The sequence below is a fragment of the Lampetra planeri genome, chromosome 8 (genome assembly GCF_965212315.1).
Source record: "Lampetra planeri chromosome 8, kcLamPlan1.2.h2, whole genome shotgun sequence".
Taxonomy (NCBI): Eukaryota; Metazoa; Chordata; class Hyperoartia; order Petromyzontiformes; family Petromyzontidae; genus Lampetra; species Lampetra planeri.
Genome location: NC_136114.1, coordinates 13,994,408 through 14,007,901, shown reverse-complemented (window position 1 = coordinate 14,007,901; position 13,494 = coordinate 13,994,408). Strand labels below are relative to the sequence as shown.

The 13,494-nt window shown below is 53.3% G+C and overlaps 1 protein-coding gene across 1 annotated transcript in view; it reads left to right on the top strand.

Moving 5' to 3' along the window:
* LRP4 (LDL receptor related protein 4) overlaps nucleotides 1-13,494 on the top strand; it is a 72,134-nt gene that overhangs the window by 49,841 nt on the left and 8,799 nt on the right. Inside the window, exons 20-32 of the mRNA XM_078597127.1 lie at nucleotides 330-519; nucleotides 949-1,077; nucleotides 2,252-2,392; nucleotides 4,237-4,323; nucleotides 4,947-5,118; nucleotides 5,513-5,675; nucleotides 6,007-6,232; nucleotides 6,837-7,140; nucleotides 7,736-7,954; nucleotides 8,549-8,683; nucleotides 10,416-10,524; nucleotides 11,016-11,160; nucleotides 12,844-12,957. Coding sequence (XP_078453253.1) covers nucleotides 330-519; nucleotides 949-1,077; nucleotides 2,252-2,392; nucleotides 4,237-4,323; nucleotides 4,947-5,118; nucleotides 5,513-5,675; nucleotides 6,007-6,232; nucleotides 6,837-7,140; nucleotides 7,736-7,954; nucleotides 8,549-8,683; nucleotides 10,416-10,524; nucleotides 11,016-11,160; nucleotides 12,844-12,957 — 2,134 coding nt within the window. The remainder of the gene's footprint in view (nucleotides 1-329; nucleotides 520-948; nucleotides 1,078-2,251; nucleotides 2,393-4,236; nucleotides 4,324-4,946; nucleotides 5,119-5,512; nucleotides 5,676-6,006; nucleotides 6,233-6,836; nucleotides 7,141-7,735; nucleotides 7,955-8,548; nucleotides 8,684-10,415; nucleotides 10,525-11,015; nucleotides 11,161-12,843; nucleotides 12,958-13,494) is intronic.

The following is a 13,494-nucleotide window of genomic DNA, read 5'->3' as shown; positions in this document are numbered from 1 at the left end:
TGAACTTCTTTCATACCGTACGTAGCCAGAAGTGCTAATCAGACACAAATAGCAGTTCTAAAGAAGTGAGTTTTCAATCGAGAAGATTTAAAAGTGCACAGCCCCAGTGGCTTCCTTATGTCGTGAGAGGGCCGGAGGACCCCGAGAAAAGTTCACGTGACCACGGGAAGAACGAGCAAACTCCAAACATGCAGCAGGCGTCCGGGTCGGGATCGAATCCACGACCTCCTGTATACCAGGCGAGGTAGCTAACATCTCGCCACCATGATGAGATGTTAACTAATGCGGCCACTGCATCGTCGTGTCGTGCCCCCTCCCCCCGCCCACAGGTGCTGATTGACACTCAGCTGCCTCACCCCTTCGGCCTCACCGTGTGGGAGGGCCGCGTGTTCTGGACTGACTGGCAGGCCAAGAGCCTGCAGAGCGCCAGCAAGACCACGGGCCTGGGCCGCGTGACGCTGCGCGAGAACCTGGAGAACCTCATGGACGTGCACATGTTCCACCGGCAGCGGCCAACCGGTGGGCGACATCGGACCAGCGCGCTCGCTCGTCACGCTCGCTCCTGATCTTACCGACTCGCTCGTTTCCCTCCCGCTAAAACACTTGCACACACGCTCACGTGCCCGTCTGCTCGCTCGTCAACTCGCCCACTTGCGCGCTCAGCCGCTCGCTCGCTCGTTCGCTCGCTCGCTCATGGAGCAACTCGTTCAATGACTCGCTCATGAAGTCTCCTCACTCACTCAATCGGTCGCTCGCTCGCTCACTCACTAAATAGCGCACTCACATCATCAAGCACTCATTCAGTCGTCAAATCACTCAGTCACCGACTCACTCGCCCATCCAACTCACTAAAACCACACATCCGCCTTATGACATAGAAACGCTCAACGGATCGCTCCCCCTGCACCCCCCTCTGCCCCTGCCCCCCCCCCACCGTGTCCCATGCAGTGGCCACCGCGTGCCTCCACAACAACGGCGGCTGCAGCCACCTGTGCCTGCTGGCTCCGCGCGGAGCTCACAGCTGCGCCTGTCCCACGGGCATCACCCTCAACTCGGACGGCACCACCTGTGCCCCAGGTGTGCCCCAGGTGGACCCCAGCCGCGGGCAGTGCCCACTATTCAAGCGTAAACTATTACGCTACAAAAAAAAGTAGCGACTGAGGATCGAGCGCAGGAACGCATCACTAAGCGGGTTATGCAAGCGCTGTTAGACAAGAAACGTTTTTGTTCGTTCTCGATATACGGTAATTCTTAACAGGCCGCTATGGTAAATAAAGTGCTGTCTCCAACTCTTACACACTCTGCTTCTCACTGGCCTCCCTATTGTGGTGTGAATAAGGGCCATTGCCTGAAACGTCACCTATTATTATGATGATATATATTTTTTCCAAGTACCGGGGGTGGTGGGGGGCGGTGTGGAGTTCGTGGGGGGCTCAATTGCTCAGGTTTGGGATATGAGGTGAGGCTGGAGTGATGCTGCAGGAGATTCATCGCTGTTGCCTGTGTGGAGGCGCTGCACCGAGATGTTTCCGCGTCACGTGTGGTTGTGGTTTCATTGCTCGGGTATGTACGTACGTGTGTCGAACTTCTTTCGCACCGTACGTAGCCCACCGTGCTAATCGGAAGGGCAACAACATCTCGGATTGTGGGGAGAGGCCCGTAGAGCCGTTGTTTTTATTATTGCCATCAAAGGGTTCTTTTGTCATTAAAGTAATCGCATTGATTATTATTTATGATAATGTATGTATGTTGAACTTCCTTCACACCATACGTGGCCAACTGTGCGAAGGACAACAAATAAACACAAAAAGCAGTTCTAAAGAAATTAGTGCATAGCTCCGCTGGCTCCCGAATATCGGAAGGAAGTGCGTTCCAGACGGCCGCACTCAGCATTCAGACCCAGTTTTGATTCCTCCCCAACGAAGGCATCGCTCCCAAGGGCTTGGTGTTTCTGCCCTTGCAACGGAGAATGATTCTCAATTGGGGTGGGGGGTGGGTGGGGGAGGAGGGGGTCTCGCCTACTAAACAAGGAACGCTGGTTGACATCACCGTAGAGGTTGGGCGTTTTTTGTGGGGCAGTCACCGATGATGATCGGTCGGCCGAGAGGCACAGCGCTCTGTCCCCCCGCATCTCCCCATGCGTGATCATTGAACATTCCTGACATTGCGGTGTGTCCCCCCCCAAACTCCCCCTCAACCCATCCCCCCGCTCTCCCCGCCTACCCATACCTCCTCTGCTCCCCTCGAGCAGGCATGAAGAGCTTCCTGATCTTCGCGAGGAGGACGGACATCCGCATGATCTCCTTCGACGTGCCGTACTACGCCGACGTGGTGCTGCCCCTCAACGGCTCGCTGAAGAACGCCATCGCCGTCGGCGTCGACTCCAAGCAAGGTGCCGCCCCGAGCCAACTCCGCTCGGTTGCCGTCGGAATCAGAATCGCGATGAGAATGTTCAATTCGGAGCGGAGGAATCCGATGGGCCGTAAAGCTCTTTTTGCACAGATGTCGCCGTCGCCGCTGTGCGTAGTCGTCATCGTCGATGTCATCATTGTTGTTGTCGTCATCATTGTCATCGTCATCATCAATGTCCTCCTCGTCATCCATCAATCACCACCATGAGTCCATTATCGTCATTGTTTATCAATCGTCATCATCACCATCATTCGTCAGTCTCCATGTTAATTTTATTGTCATTGTCCGTCATCATCATCATTCTTGTCATCAACCGACAATGACCATAACACATATCTTGATTGTCATCGTCTATCAATCATCATCTTCATGAACATCATTCAACCATACATTGCCACCTCCGAGCCGTTGTCTTGGACGCCGCTCTCCGATCTCAAATTAACATGCGAATCTCTCACATTAACATAGCCACCTCCACTCCCTCATCGTGGAGATCGCCCTCCGATCTCACATTAACATGCTAATCTCTCACATTAACATAGCCACCTCCACTCCCTCATCGTGGAGATCGCCCTCCGATCTCACATTAACATGCTAATCTCTCACATTAACATAGCCACCTCCACTCCCTCATCGTGGAGATCGCCCTCCGATCTCACATTAACATGCTAATCTCTCACATTAACATAGCCACCTCCACTCCCTCATCGTGGAGATCGCCCTCCGATCTCACATTAACATGCTAATCTCGCACATTAACATAGCCACCTCCACTCCCTCATCGTGGAGATCGCCCTCCGATCTCACATTAACATGCTAATCTCTCACATTAACATAGCCACCTCCGCTCCCTCGTTATGGAGGTCGCCCTCCGATCTCACATTAACATGCTAAATCTTGACTTAAAACTTTCGTGACTGCAGGAATTCATATTCTTGGTTCTTTCGGTAAAGTCACGTTGAAGATAAAATAAAAATAAAAGACAATAAAATAAAATAAAAATTAACTTTAACGAAAGAACCAAGAATATTAACATGCTAATTTCTCACATTAGTATCACTCTCCCCGCCCACTTCGTTTATGACCCTTGAGTTACACCCATTTTAAACCTTTAAAACAGTCTGCCTCAGCAGCTTTCCTCTTTACTCCTCCTGATGACGATCGCTTGTGTTGTGATCGAAACGTCGTAGTTTTTTGTTGTTTTCTTTCAACCTATCTACGTGACTTTACCGAAAGACCCAAAGAATATCATTCAAACATCATCACACGTATTTATCATCATCTCATCATCATCATCCATCGATCACCAGAATTAATTGTCATCCCATTATAACTCATCATCATCATCTGTTCACCGTCATTATCATTGATTCACATGGTGCTGTCCTTGCCACGTCTGTTAAAAAGCTACATGATCACGGATGTGAAAACTTGCCTGTGTACACAAATACACAACACGATTTGGATCTATGGACACTCGTCAACGGGCCAATAGCACCTTCGTATGTAGAGGACCACAGAGCTTTGGCGGGGGGGGGGGGGCGTTTGGCGCTGGCCCGCCGCGTGGGCACCGCCTCTGCCACTTGTCCGTGGTCCTTCGCGCCTCTCAGTTGCTCCGTCTCTCCTTGTCGAGAGCGAGAGAGAGAGCAAACACTGAAATACCGTCTCAAGTTGAAGTTATTTTTATTACAAAGCCCACCCAATCCCTCCCCCACCCCCCCATTGCGACCGCACCTCAATGCTCTGTATCTGCCAAATCAACCGGGACACTGCTGCCCAAAAAACCAGCCTCACGCTCGCTTGCATGTTCATTGTGCGCGCCAGGCAAGGTGTACTGGTCAGACAGCACGCTCAAGAAGATCGGAAGAGCGAACTTGGACGGCTCCGAGCAGGAGGACCTCATCACCAGTGGTGAGTGACCCCCAGAAGTGGTGAGTGTCACCTCACCACCAGCGGTGAGTGACACCACAAGTGGTGAGTGCCACCTCACCACCAGTGGTGAGTGACACCAGAAGCCGTGACATCCAGCAGGGCCCAACTCCAGATCCACTCGGATTGGGGGAGAGGCCCATAGAGTCGTTGTTTTGAGATTGTGTTTTTGTCTTTTTTATTACTTCCATCAAAGGGTTATTTTGTCATTAAAGTAATAACATTGATTATTAATGAAAATGTATGTCTGTTTAACTTTTTTCACACCGTACGTAGCCAAACGTATGAAGGACAACAAACGAAACACAAAAAGCAGTTCGAAAGAAATTCGTTTGGAATATAGATGATTTAAAAGTGAATAGCTCCAAGTGGCTTACTAATATCGGAAGGAAGAGCATTCCAGACGGCCGCAGACACGCATGAAAAAGCGCACGATTAGTTTGACCGTGTTTGGTCGATGGCCAGTCAAGATCCGCCGCTGCGAGGATGACGAGAGTCTGCGCGATGGCTTATGCTCCGTGACGAGATTGGCAGCGAGGTATCGTGCTCTTGGTTTGTGGCGAGCACTTGGTGTTTAATGTCCCCTCGGCCACGTCGCGGCGCAGGCCTGGTGACCACCGACGGCCTGGCGGTGGACGTGCAGGGCCGCAAGCTCTACTGGGCCGACACGGGCACGAAGCGCATCGAGGTGGCCAACCTGGACGGGTCGCAGCGCAGCGTGCTCATCTGGCAGAACCTCGACTCGCCACGGGCCCTCGCGCTCAACCACGACTCCGGGTGTGCGATCGAGTTGAAGCCCGCCGCTGCTCCTGCGTGACCCCTCCCCCACCCCCTCCCCCCACCTAACCCCCCCCCCCACCCATCCCCCCACCCAATGCCTTTATCGGCATCGTCAACGTCAGCGTCGTCGTCATCGTCGCTACCATCGGCATCACTGACGACGGCAGCTGTTTGTTTTTATTATCGTCGTTAAGTGGCAAAGCTATGCATGGCCATGGTTGGAGCAACAGCAGCGTGGTTCAGTGTCGCAGTGCTCGTGTGACCCTCCCCCCCCTCCAATCACGATGTAATTGTCAAATTAAACTGATGGCCCCCCGTGTTTGTAAGTACCGCGGTGCGAGTCACGAGCGGCCGCACGATCTGACCGGGCGACCCCGTCTCGTCACGCCAGGTACATGTACTGGACGGACTGGGGCGAGAACGCCAAGATCGAGCGCGCCGGCATGGACGGCTCGGAGCGCACGACCGTCATCGCCCACAACCTGGGCTGGCCCAACGGCCTTGTCGTGGACCGTGCCGGCTCGCAGCTCATCTGGGCCGACGCGCACACGGAGGTGGGCGCTGATCACGCGCACGCCGCTCGCACGGACTTCTCACAAGCACGCCGCTCTCACCTTGCTCGCACGGGATGTTTAGCCAATACTAGCTACAACGTACGTGTTTTTAGCTCACCGATGTAGTTGGGATAAAAACAATTAGGTGGGGGTCATGAAAAAAACCATGGGAACAAAAATTATAAACGTACGTACGCACGCGCACACATCGGCACGCACGCATTCCGAGCGCCGTAACCCTCCCGGCGTCTCCCCCCTCGCCCCCCTCGCCCCCCCCCCCCGTCTCCCCCCCCCCCCCCGTCTCCATCACCCTCTCCCCCACCGCACGCAGCGCATAGAGGCGTCGGACCTGAACGGCAACCACCGGCGCACGCTGGTGTCGCCCGTGCAGCACCCGTACGGCCTCACGCTGCTGGGGCAGCACATCTACTGGACGGACTGGCAAACGCGCAGCGTGCAGCGGGCCGACCGCCTCCGCGGGGGCGCTCCCTTCACCGTGCGCGGGAACCTCGCCGGCCTCATGGACATCCACGCCGTCGACCGCACGCGCCCGCCCGGTCCGTTTTTCACCGCCCCCCCGCTCGCCCATGCGATCCGCGACGGTGCCTGTCCAGCGCTGTATCTCATCTGTGTCGTTTATAGAAATAAGTAACGCACGGCCTGCCTCTCTACCCCAATGATGGATGAACGACCAACACCCCCCACGCACACCGGATCAACCGTGGTGTTTGTATAATCGGTTGCAGTGATCTTGAAAATACATCTCCAAAAAATTGGAATATGTCGGGAGTCTATATAGCCCGTGTTTACAACACTTTGTCAGTCCGCTGCTGGATACAGGCCTGGTCAGGTGAAGGATGTGTCGAGTCAATCCCGAACCAGGATTCTAACTCGCGACCTTCCGTTCGCGAGCCGCTCGCTCTACCGCCGAGCGGCTCAGCCGGTTCGGTTGTTGCAGCTCTGGAGACCGGGAGATCGTTGATGGACGTTCGGTCGCTGGGTTGACGATGGCAACCGGTCGTTGATCTCTCACCGAACAGAGCGTGGCCGCGTGACGACCGCTGCTGCTGCTGCCATCTTCCACTCCTGGCCGGCTGCATGGCTTCCGTAAATTCACAGTCGCGTTGCGCTCCCGACCCCCTGCGCGCGCGCGAGACGCAGGTTTCAACAAGTGCGGCACGTTCAACGGCGGCTGCAGCCACCTGTGCCTGGCCCGGCCGAGCGGGCCGGCTTGCGCGTGCCCCACGGGCGTGCGGCTCACGGCGGACGGGCGCAGCTGCCCCGCGGGGCCCGAGTCGTTCCTGCTCTTCTCGAACCGCGCGTCCATCCGCCGCGTGTCGCTCGACACGGCCGACCACACGGACGTGACGGTGCCCGTGCCCGACCTGCACAACGTCATCTCGCTCGACCACGACGCCGCGCAGGGGAAGGTCTACTACACCGACGTGCACCTGGACGTCATCAGGTGCGGCCGGAAAGAGGGAGAAATTCGTCCTCTCGCTCGAATTGTTTTCCGGGACCACCGAGTCGGGCGGCACGTGACTTACTGTAGCAGCCGCGGCCACAGCGGGGGGGTATCCTGGAGGTGTTGTGACCAGGGCTTAGTTTCTCACTGAATATTTTCCCTGTCGCCGGTAGACTGGAGTCGGGCGGCACGTGGCTGCTGGAGCAGCCGCGGCCATAGCGGGAGGATATACTGGAGGTGGTGTGCATCGATGCGGAGTGCAGCGAGCAGAGATATTTTCTGGGGTTGTCAACCGGGACACATATCTGCCCTGGGTGCGACGCGCGTGCTATCACAAAGGGTAGCTCACCGAAGTGGCTTATCTTGTGGAAATTTACAGCAGCCAAATACTCTAAACACGTGTTTCTAAATGTGGAGGGAAAAACCGGTGGACCCGGAGAGAAATCCACACGACCACGGGGAGAACGTGCAAACTCTAAGTATACAGTTGTCAGGGTCAGGATCGAACCCACGACCGCCTGTATACCAGGCGAGGCAGCGGACATCTCACCACCGAGTCACTGACGAGCGCGTCGCTGGCGCGGTCACGGCGCAGGAGGGTGAACCTGGACGGCACGGACATGGAGACGGTGATCGGGGAGGGCCTCACAACCACCGACGGCCTCAGCGTCGATTGGATCGCGCGCAACCTCTACTGGACGGACACGGGGCGCAACAGCATCGAGGTGGCGCGCCTGGACGGCTCCTGCCGCCGCGTGCTCATCAACCAGAGCCTGGACGAGCCGCGCGCCATCGCCGTCTTCCCGCGCAAGGGGTGCGGGCTCGGTGTGCGGCGCGAGGCGTGAGGAGCAAAAAAACGAGCGAAAGATGTCGGCCCCCTCGGGACATCGTGAAACACAACAGGGGTGAACCGTGCAATCGGCTTGAATTACGGCCGTAAGATAAGACGGAGATAAATGTGTTAATGTAAAAAAAATATTATAATTCATATCTGTCATCTTGAATCTTGTCCTATCTTGTCTGTAGGTTTTGATTTGTGGGTTTTGGTGATTTCCACGAATGTTTACGCGATCCGCACAACTCTTCCCCCCAAAGTGCTGCATCGCACGAGCTCGTGTTTATAATGTGTATATCGTGAATTGACGGCAAAAGGAACAACTTTAAGTCCAAAAATAACGAAGCGATCGCCGTAAATTGCCCCAAATCGGAGATAGGAAGGAGTAGAAGACGTTCATTCAACCTCACCGTCAGCCAGCAAGTGACCACTGATAATAATAATCATTTAAATTATAAGGCGCCCTTAAAACAAGCATTGTCATGATGGAAGAGAAGAGGAAGAGATCATCAGCATTCTTATCTAAAAAACAAAAACACATTTTGAACCTTTGACTTCCCCTCGCTGCGACAGGTACCTGTTCTGGACGGACTGGGGTCACGAGGCCAAGATCGAGAAGGCGCAATTGGATGGGTCCGAGCGCCGAGTCCTCGTGAACTCCAACCTGGGCTGGCCCAACGGCCTCACGCTGGACTACGACACCCGGCGGTGAGGCCTCATAAATCGCAGCGTCTTCATTACCCTCTACGGTCGGGCGGACGTTGCTTTGCGCGCCGCTGCTCTGTTAAATCTCTCTTTTTTTTTTTTGCTACCAAGGAGTTTTGTTTTTATAGATATCATGTTTTTATTGCGACAAAAGTGCGAGCCCGGTACAACGTAGGTCTCCCGTGGCCACTGGTCCTCTCACACCGTAGGTTGACTCTCCTGTCATTATAATAGTAAGGAAAGACCAGGGATGAGAGGGAAGAGGGGTGGCAAAAGGAACATTCTACAAATCAAATAATACACACCCAGCTTATGGACGTGTGTACCAACCTCCCCTCGCTCCTAGCTCCGTCTCCACTTGTCCGCCCAGGGGTCCACCCATCTTTTAACCCCTTCCCTTCTCCCTCCCTCTGACCTCCTCGTCCATCCCTCTTAGTTTACAGTCTGTAGGAAGGGCGACCACCTGGTCTCGAATCCTCATTCCTTCAACAAGTCGTGTTTTACAATGTTATCCCAGCTGCGTTGTCGGTGTGACGGGACGAACGATTCGTTGGAATCTCTTGAAGATCGGCGGGCGGTCGTGCACAAACACGGACGGCGAATGGACGAATAGTGGCATGACTCGATGTAACCAAAACCCTCTCTGTCTGCCCTGCAAAATGTTCGAGGCACCTCCACAATTATTATTTAGTTGTCCTTCACCTGCGTCTTCGATTAGCGCGATTGACTACGCGCGGTGCAAAAGAAGTTCAACGTACATATGTACAACGATTATTTTTTATAAGTATGCGTATATATAATATATACTATATACGCCACGGTGGCAAGATGTTAACTAGCTCGCCTGGTATACAGGAGGTCGTGGGTTTGATCCCGACTCTGGAGTTGGAGTTTGCATGTTTCTCTCCCCGTGGTCGCGTGGATTTTTCTCCGGTTCCTCCGGTTTTTCCCTCCACATTTAGAAACGTGCGTTGAGAGTACTTGGCTGCTATAAATTTCCACATGATGATAAGCCACTTCGTTGAGCTATCATTTGTGATAGCCAGGTCGCTTCTCAAAGACAGCTGCATAGCTCAGTGGGCTTTACCTACTAAATTAAAAGTGCATAAAAGTGTACGAAGCAACAGCAACATGGTTCAGTGTCTCAGTGTTTGTGTGACCACCCCCCCCACCCCCCATCATCATCACCACAATCCATAGGCCGATAGCCCTTCTGTGTCCACTGCAGCGTGCGTGTGACCAGCAATGTAATTCAGCCCTTATTCATTCGTAAAATAAAACTAAAGGCGCACCCACCTGCCACCCCCCGTTTGTAAGTACTCATCGTTTAAACAAACGGCGCAGCTTCCCGTTGTTCCAAACGAACGTCGTTTTTTTTCTTCTTGGAAATAATAAAATAATAATAATAAAACATAATGAAATAATTCTCACAACGTTTCGGCCACAACACAAGCAGCCGTCCTCAGGTGGAGAACAGGTCTGTCGAGGAGACAGAGTCTGAATGACAAGCCCCGGGCTTGGAGCGACTATTTAAGTTGGGATGGAGGGGGCGAAGAGCGCCTTGACAAAATAATTTGCATATCAAGAGGAATTTACCATATTTATGGGAAATGCAGATATGCGATTAGTACTACTCGTGAAATGCGTAGGTTTGGCGAGGGGTTTAAAGCCAAAATAAAATTGAACGTCGTTTTGTCGTTGGGGGGGCGACCGCGACGCCGTGGCGCGTGTGCAGCTTGTACTGGGTGGACGCTCAGCTGGATCGCATCGAGAGCGCCGACCTCAACGGGAAGTCCCGCGCCGTGCTCGTCAGCGAGGTTCCTCACCCCTTCGCCCTCACGCAGGTGAGCGAGCGGCGCCGCAGGGGGGTGGGGGGGCGTGGCGGGGGGGGCAAAGACTCCCCGCGACCGCCCCCCCCTACACCCGTGAATAGAAACGTGTGTTTAGATTATTTTTCGGGAAAAAATTCCACGTGATAAGCCACTTTTTTTAGCTATCATTTGTGGCCAGGTCAGTGGGCCTTACAATAGCTCAGTGGGCCTTACCTGGTAAAAAAAATAGTTTTATTTGTATTTCTTAAAAGTGATTTACTTATACTTTAACTATCCTTTGCACTCCCATCGTTTTTTTTGTATTGTTCGTTGGTGTAACGTTCTGACCCGCGCTCCTACTGGATATCGATATTGTTCGTTGGAGTAACGTTCTGACCCGTGCTCCTACTGGATATCGATGAAAAAGAGCTCCACAGCCCATCGGGATTCCTCCTTGAGTGTAACTTAAGATTCTAATTAACGGGTGCGTGTCCGGCGGACGTCGCCCTGCGTCCATCCCGCAGCATGACCGCTTCATCTACTGGACCGACTGGCAGACCAAGTCGATCCAGCGCGTGGACAAGCGCACGGGCCGCAACCGCGAGACCATCCTGCCCAACATGGAGGGACTCATGGACATCATCGCCGTGTCGCCCCTCCGTCAGACTGGTACTTGCCCCACTCGTGACATGTCGCTTCTATTCCATTGGAACCTCATTTGCCAGTAAAAAATATGATGCAGGTATTGTGGTCTATGCAAACATGACTCCTTGTAAAAAAGGTGTCAGTTTTGTTGCCAGATAAAAGGGTAAAAAACCAATTATCGTCGTTTTTATAGTTACCCAGGGCGTTTTATTTTTTTTCCCCCGTTCTTTTTTTGTTTTCCGATACTTTTTCTGAATTGTGTTCCGGTACCACATACCACATACAGCTGCTGAGCTGCTGCTGAGCCGGACGCGGCTATTTTAATGACTGCTTCGTGACGTTACTTATTAAGGAACACCGCCATTGCGGCTCTTGAAATATTTAGTTTTTTTTCCCGAATTCGACAAAAATGGCTTTTCTTGTTAGTTTGTCCTCTGACCCCTGGCTCATTTACATTTAAAATATATTTACGTATATATATATTACTGTAGTTTACCACACTTTGTTAATCCGCTGCTGGATGAAGCCCTCCCCACGCTGTGCCGGTTACGGGGGCTGTTTGACCATACTTCACCGTGATGGGCAGTGTGGGGTGGTGAAAATGTACGTATGTTGAACTTCTTTCGCACCTCATGTCGCCAACCGTGCTAATCGTCGGTGCGAAAAGGTTCCCCAGAACTGAATCAGATATTGCTCTCTGCTATCGATGTTAGCCATGGTTGGGAATTAAACTGGAGTCTCCAGGTTCACAGTGTGGTGTGCTAACCTTAACAACTGAACGTTTAAATGGGATTTTTTTAATATATATCTTTATCTTAGCTGGACATGACATTAATCCAGACAAACGTGTGTATTTGGCCTCGGCCAGTCGACAGCGTGGCTATCTCAACCATAGCACCGTGATCACCCGGCTGAAGGGTGGGGGGGGGAGCTCAAGTGCCGGGCTACGGAGAGAGAGGCAATTGGATGCCGGGTGGCGGGCGGTAAATTCATTGCTCGCACCGAGGCCCGTGCCAACCGCGCTATGCCCCTGTGTCCAGTGGAGATGTGTTGCTGCGTATGTCGTTGTAACGGGGTTTGTATCCGGCCAGGTGGCTCGGGCATCAGAGCGAGCGGCTCGCAGTTGGAAGTCTGTGAGTTCTAATCCTGGTTGGGGGCGGTTGACTCGGCTTGTGATCACTCTGGGGTCGATAAAACGAGCACCACTTTGGGGGGAAATCAAGTTTGTGGATAGACTCACCGCTGCCAAAGTAATGTGGGGGTTTCCACCTACGGTTCGGGGCTCTAAACCGAAGATGAGCACCAACGCTACAATGCTCATTTGAGCAACGGGAAATTGCCTTAGTTTAGTTTTTTGTTAAAGAAACAATTTACATATAAAAATAATATAATAATATATATTTTACAAATATATAATGCCTCGTCACAGAGGCGTTGTTTCTCTGTGTGTCTCTGTGTGTGTCTCTCTCTGCGTGTGTGTCTCTCTATGTGTCTCTTCCCCATGTGTGTCTCTCTGTGTGTGTCTCTCTCTCTCTCTGTCTCTCTCTCTCTGCGTATGTTTCTCTCTCCGTATCTGTGTTTGTCTTTCCTTTAACATTCCTACTGTACTCTGGATTCTTTAACGACAATAAAAACAAATTCTTATACATATTAAACAATTTTAATGATTTCCACGTTTCCCCCCCCCCCACGACCCCCGCCCCTCAGGTACCAACGCGTGCGGAGACAACAATGGCGGCTGCTCGCACCTCTGCTTCGCCAGGGCCACGGACTACGTGTGCGCGTGCCCTGACCGGCCCGACCAGCGGCCGTGCTCCATCGGTAAGCGCCGTGTTGGTGTCGGCCACACCACCTCTGCCGAACCCCCCCAGCCGCACCACTTCAGTGGCACCACCCCAGTCACACCACCACAGTCACACCATGCTAGCCACATCACACCAGTCACACGACATCAGCCACACCACCTCTGCCGAACCCCCCCAGCCGAACCGCTTCAGTGGCACCACCCCAGTCACACCACGCTAGCCACAACACACCAGCCACACCACCACAGCCACACCACCCCCTGTCTGCACCACCCCAGCCACACCACATCCACCACACCACACCAGCCACACCACCCCAGCCACACTACCCCAGCCGCACCACCCACTGTCCACACCACCCCAGCCACACCGCCCCAGCCGCACCACCCCGGCCACACCACCCCCTGTCTGCACCACCCCGGCCACACCAACTCTAAGTCGACCTAGGAGAGAACCAGGACTGGCTCAGATTTTCGTCACTGGTGTTGGCCGTAAGTGGAAACCTTACTTGGGTCACAGGGTTCGTAACCACTGCACTGCCATTCCCCAGTAT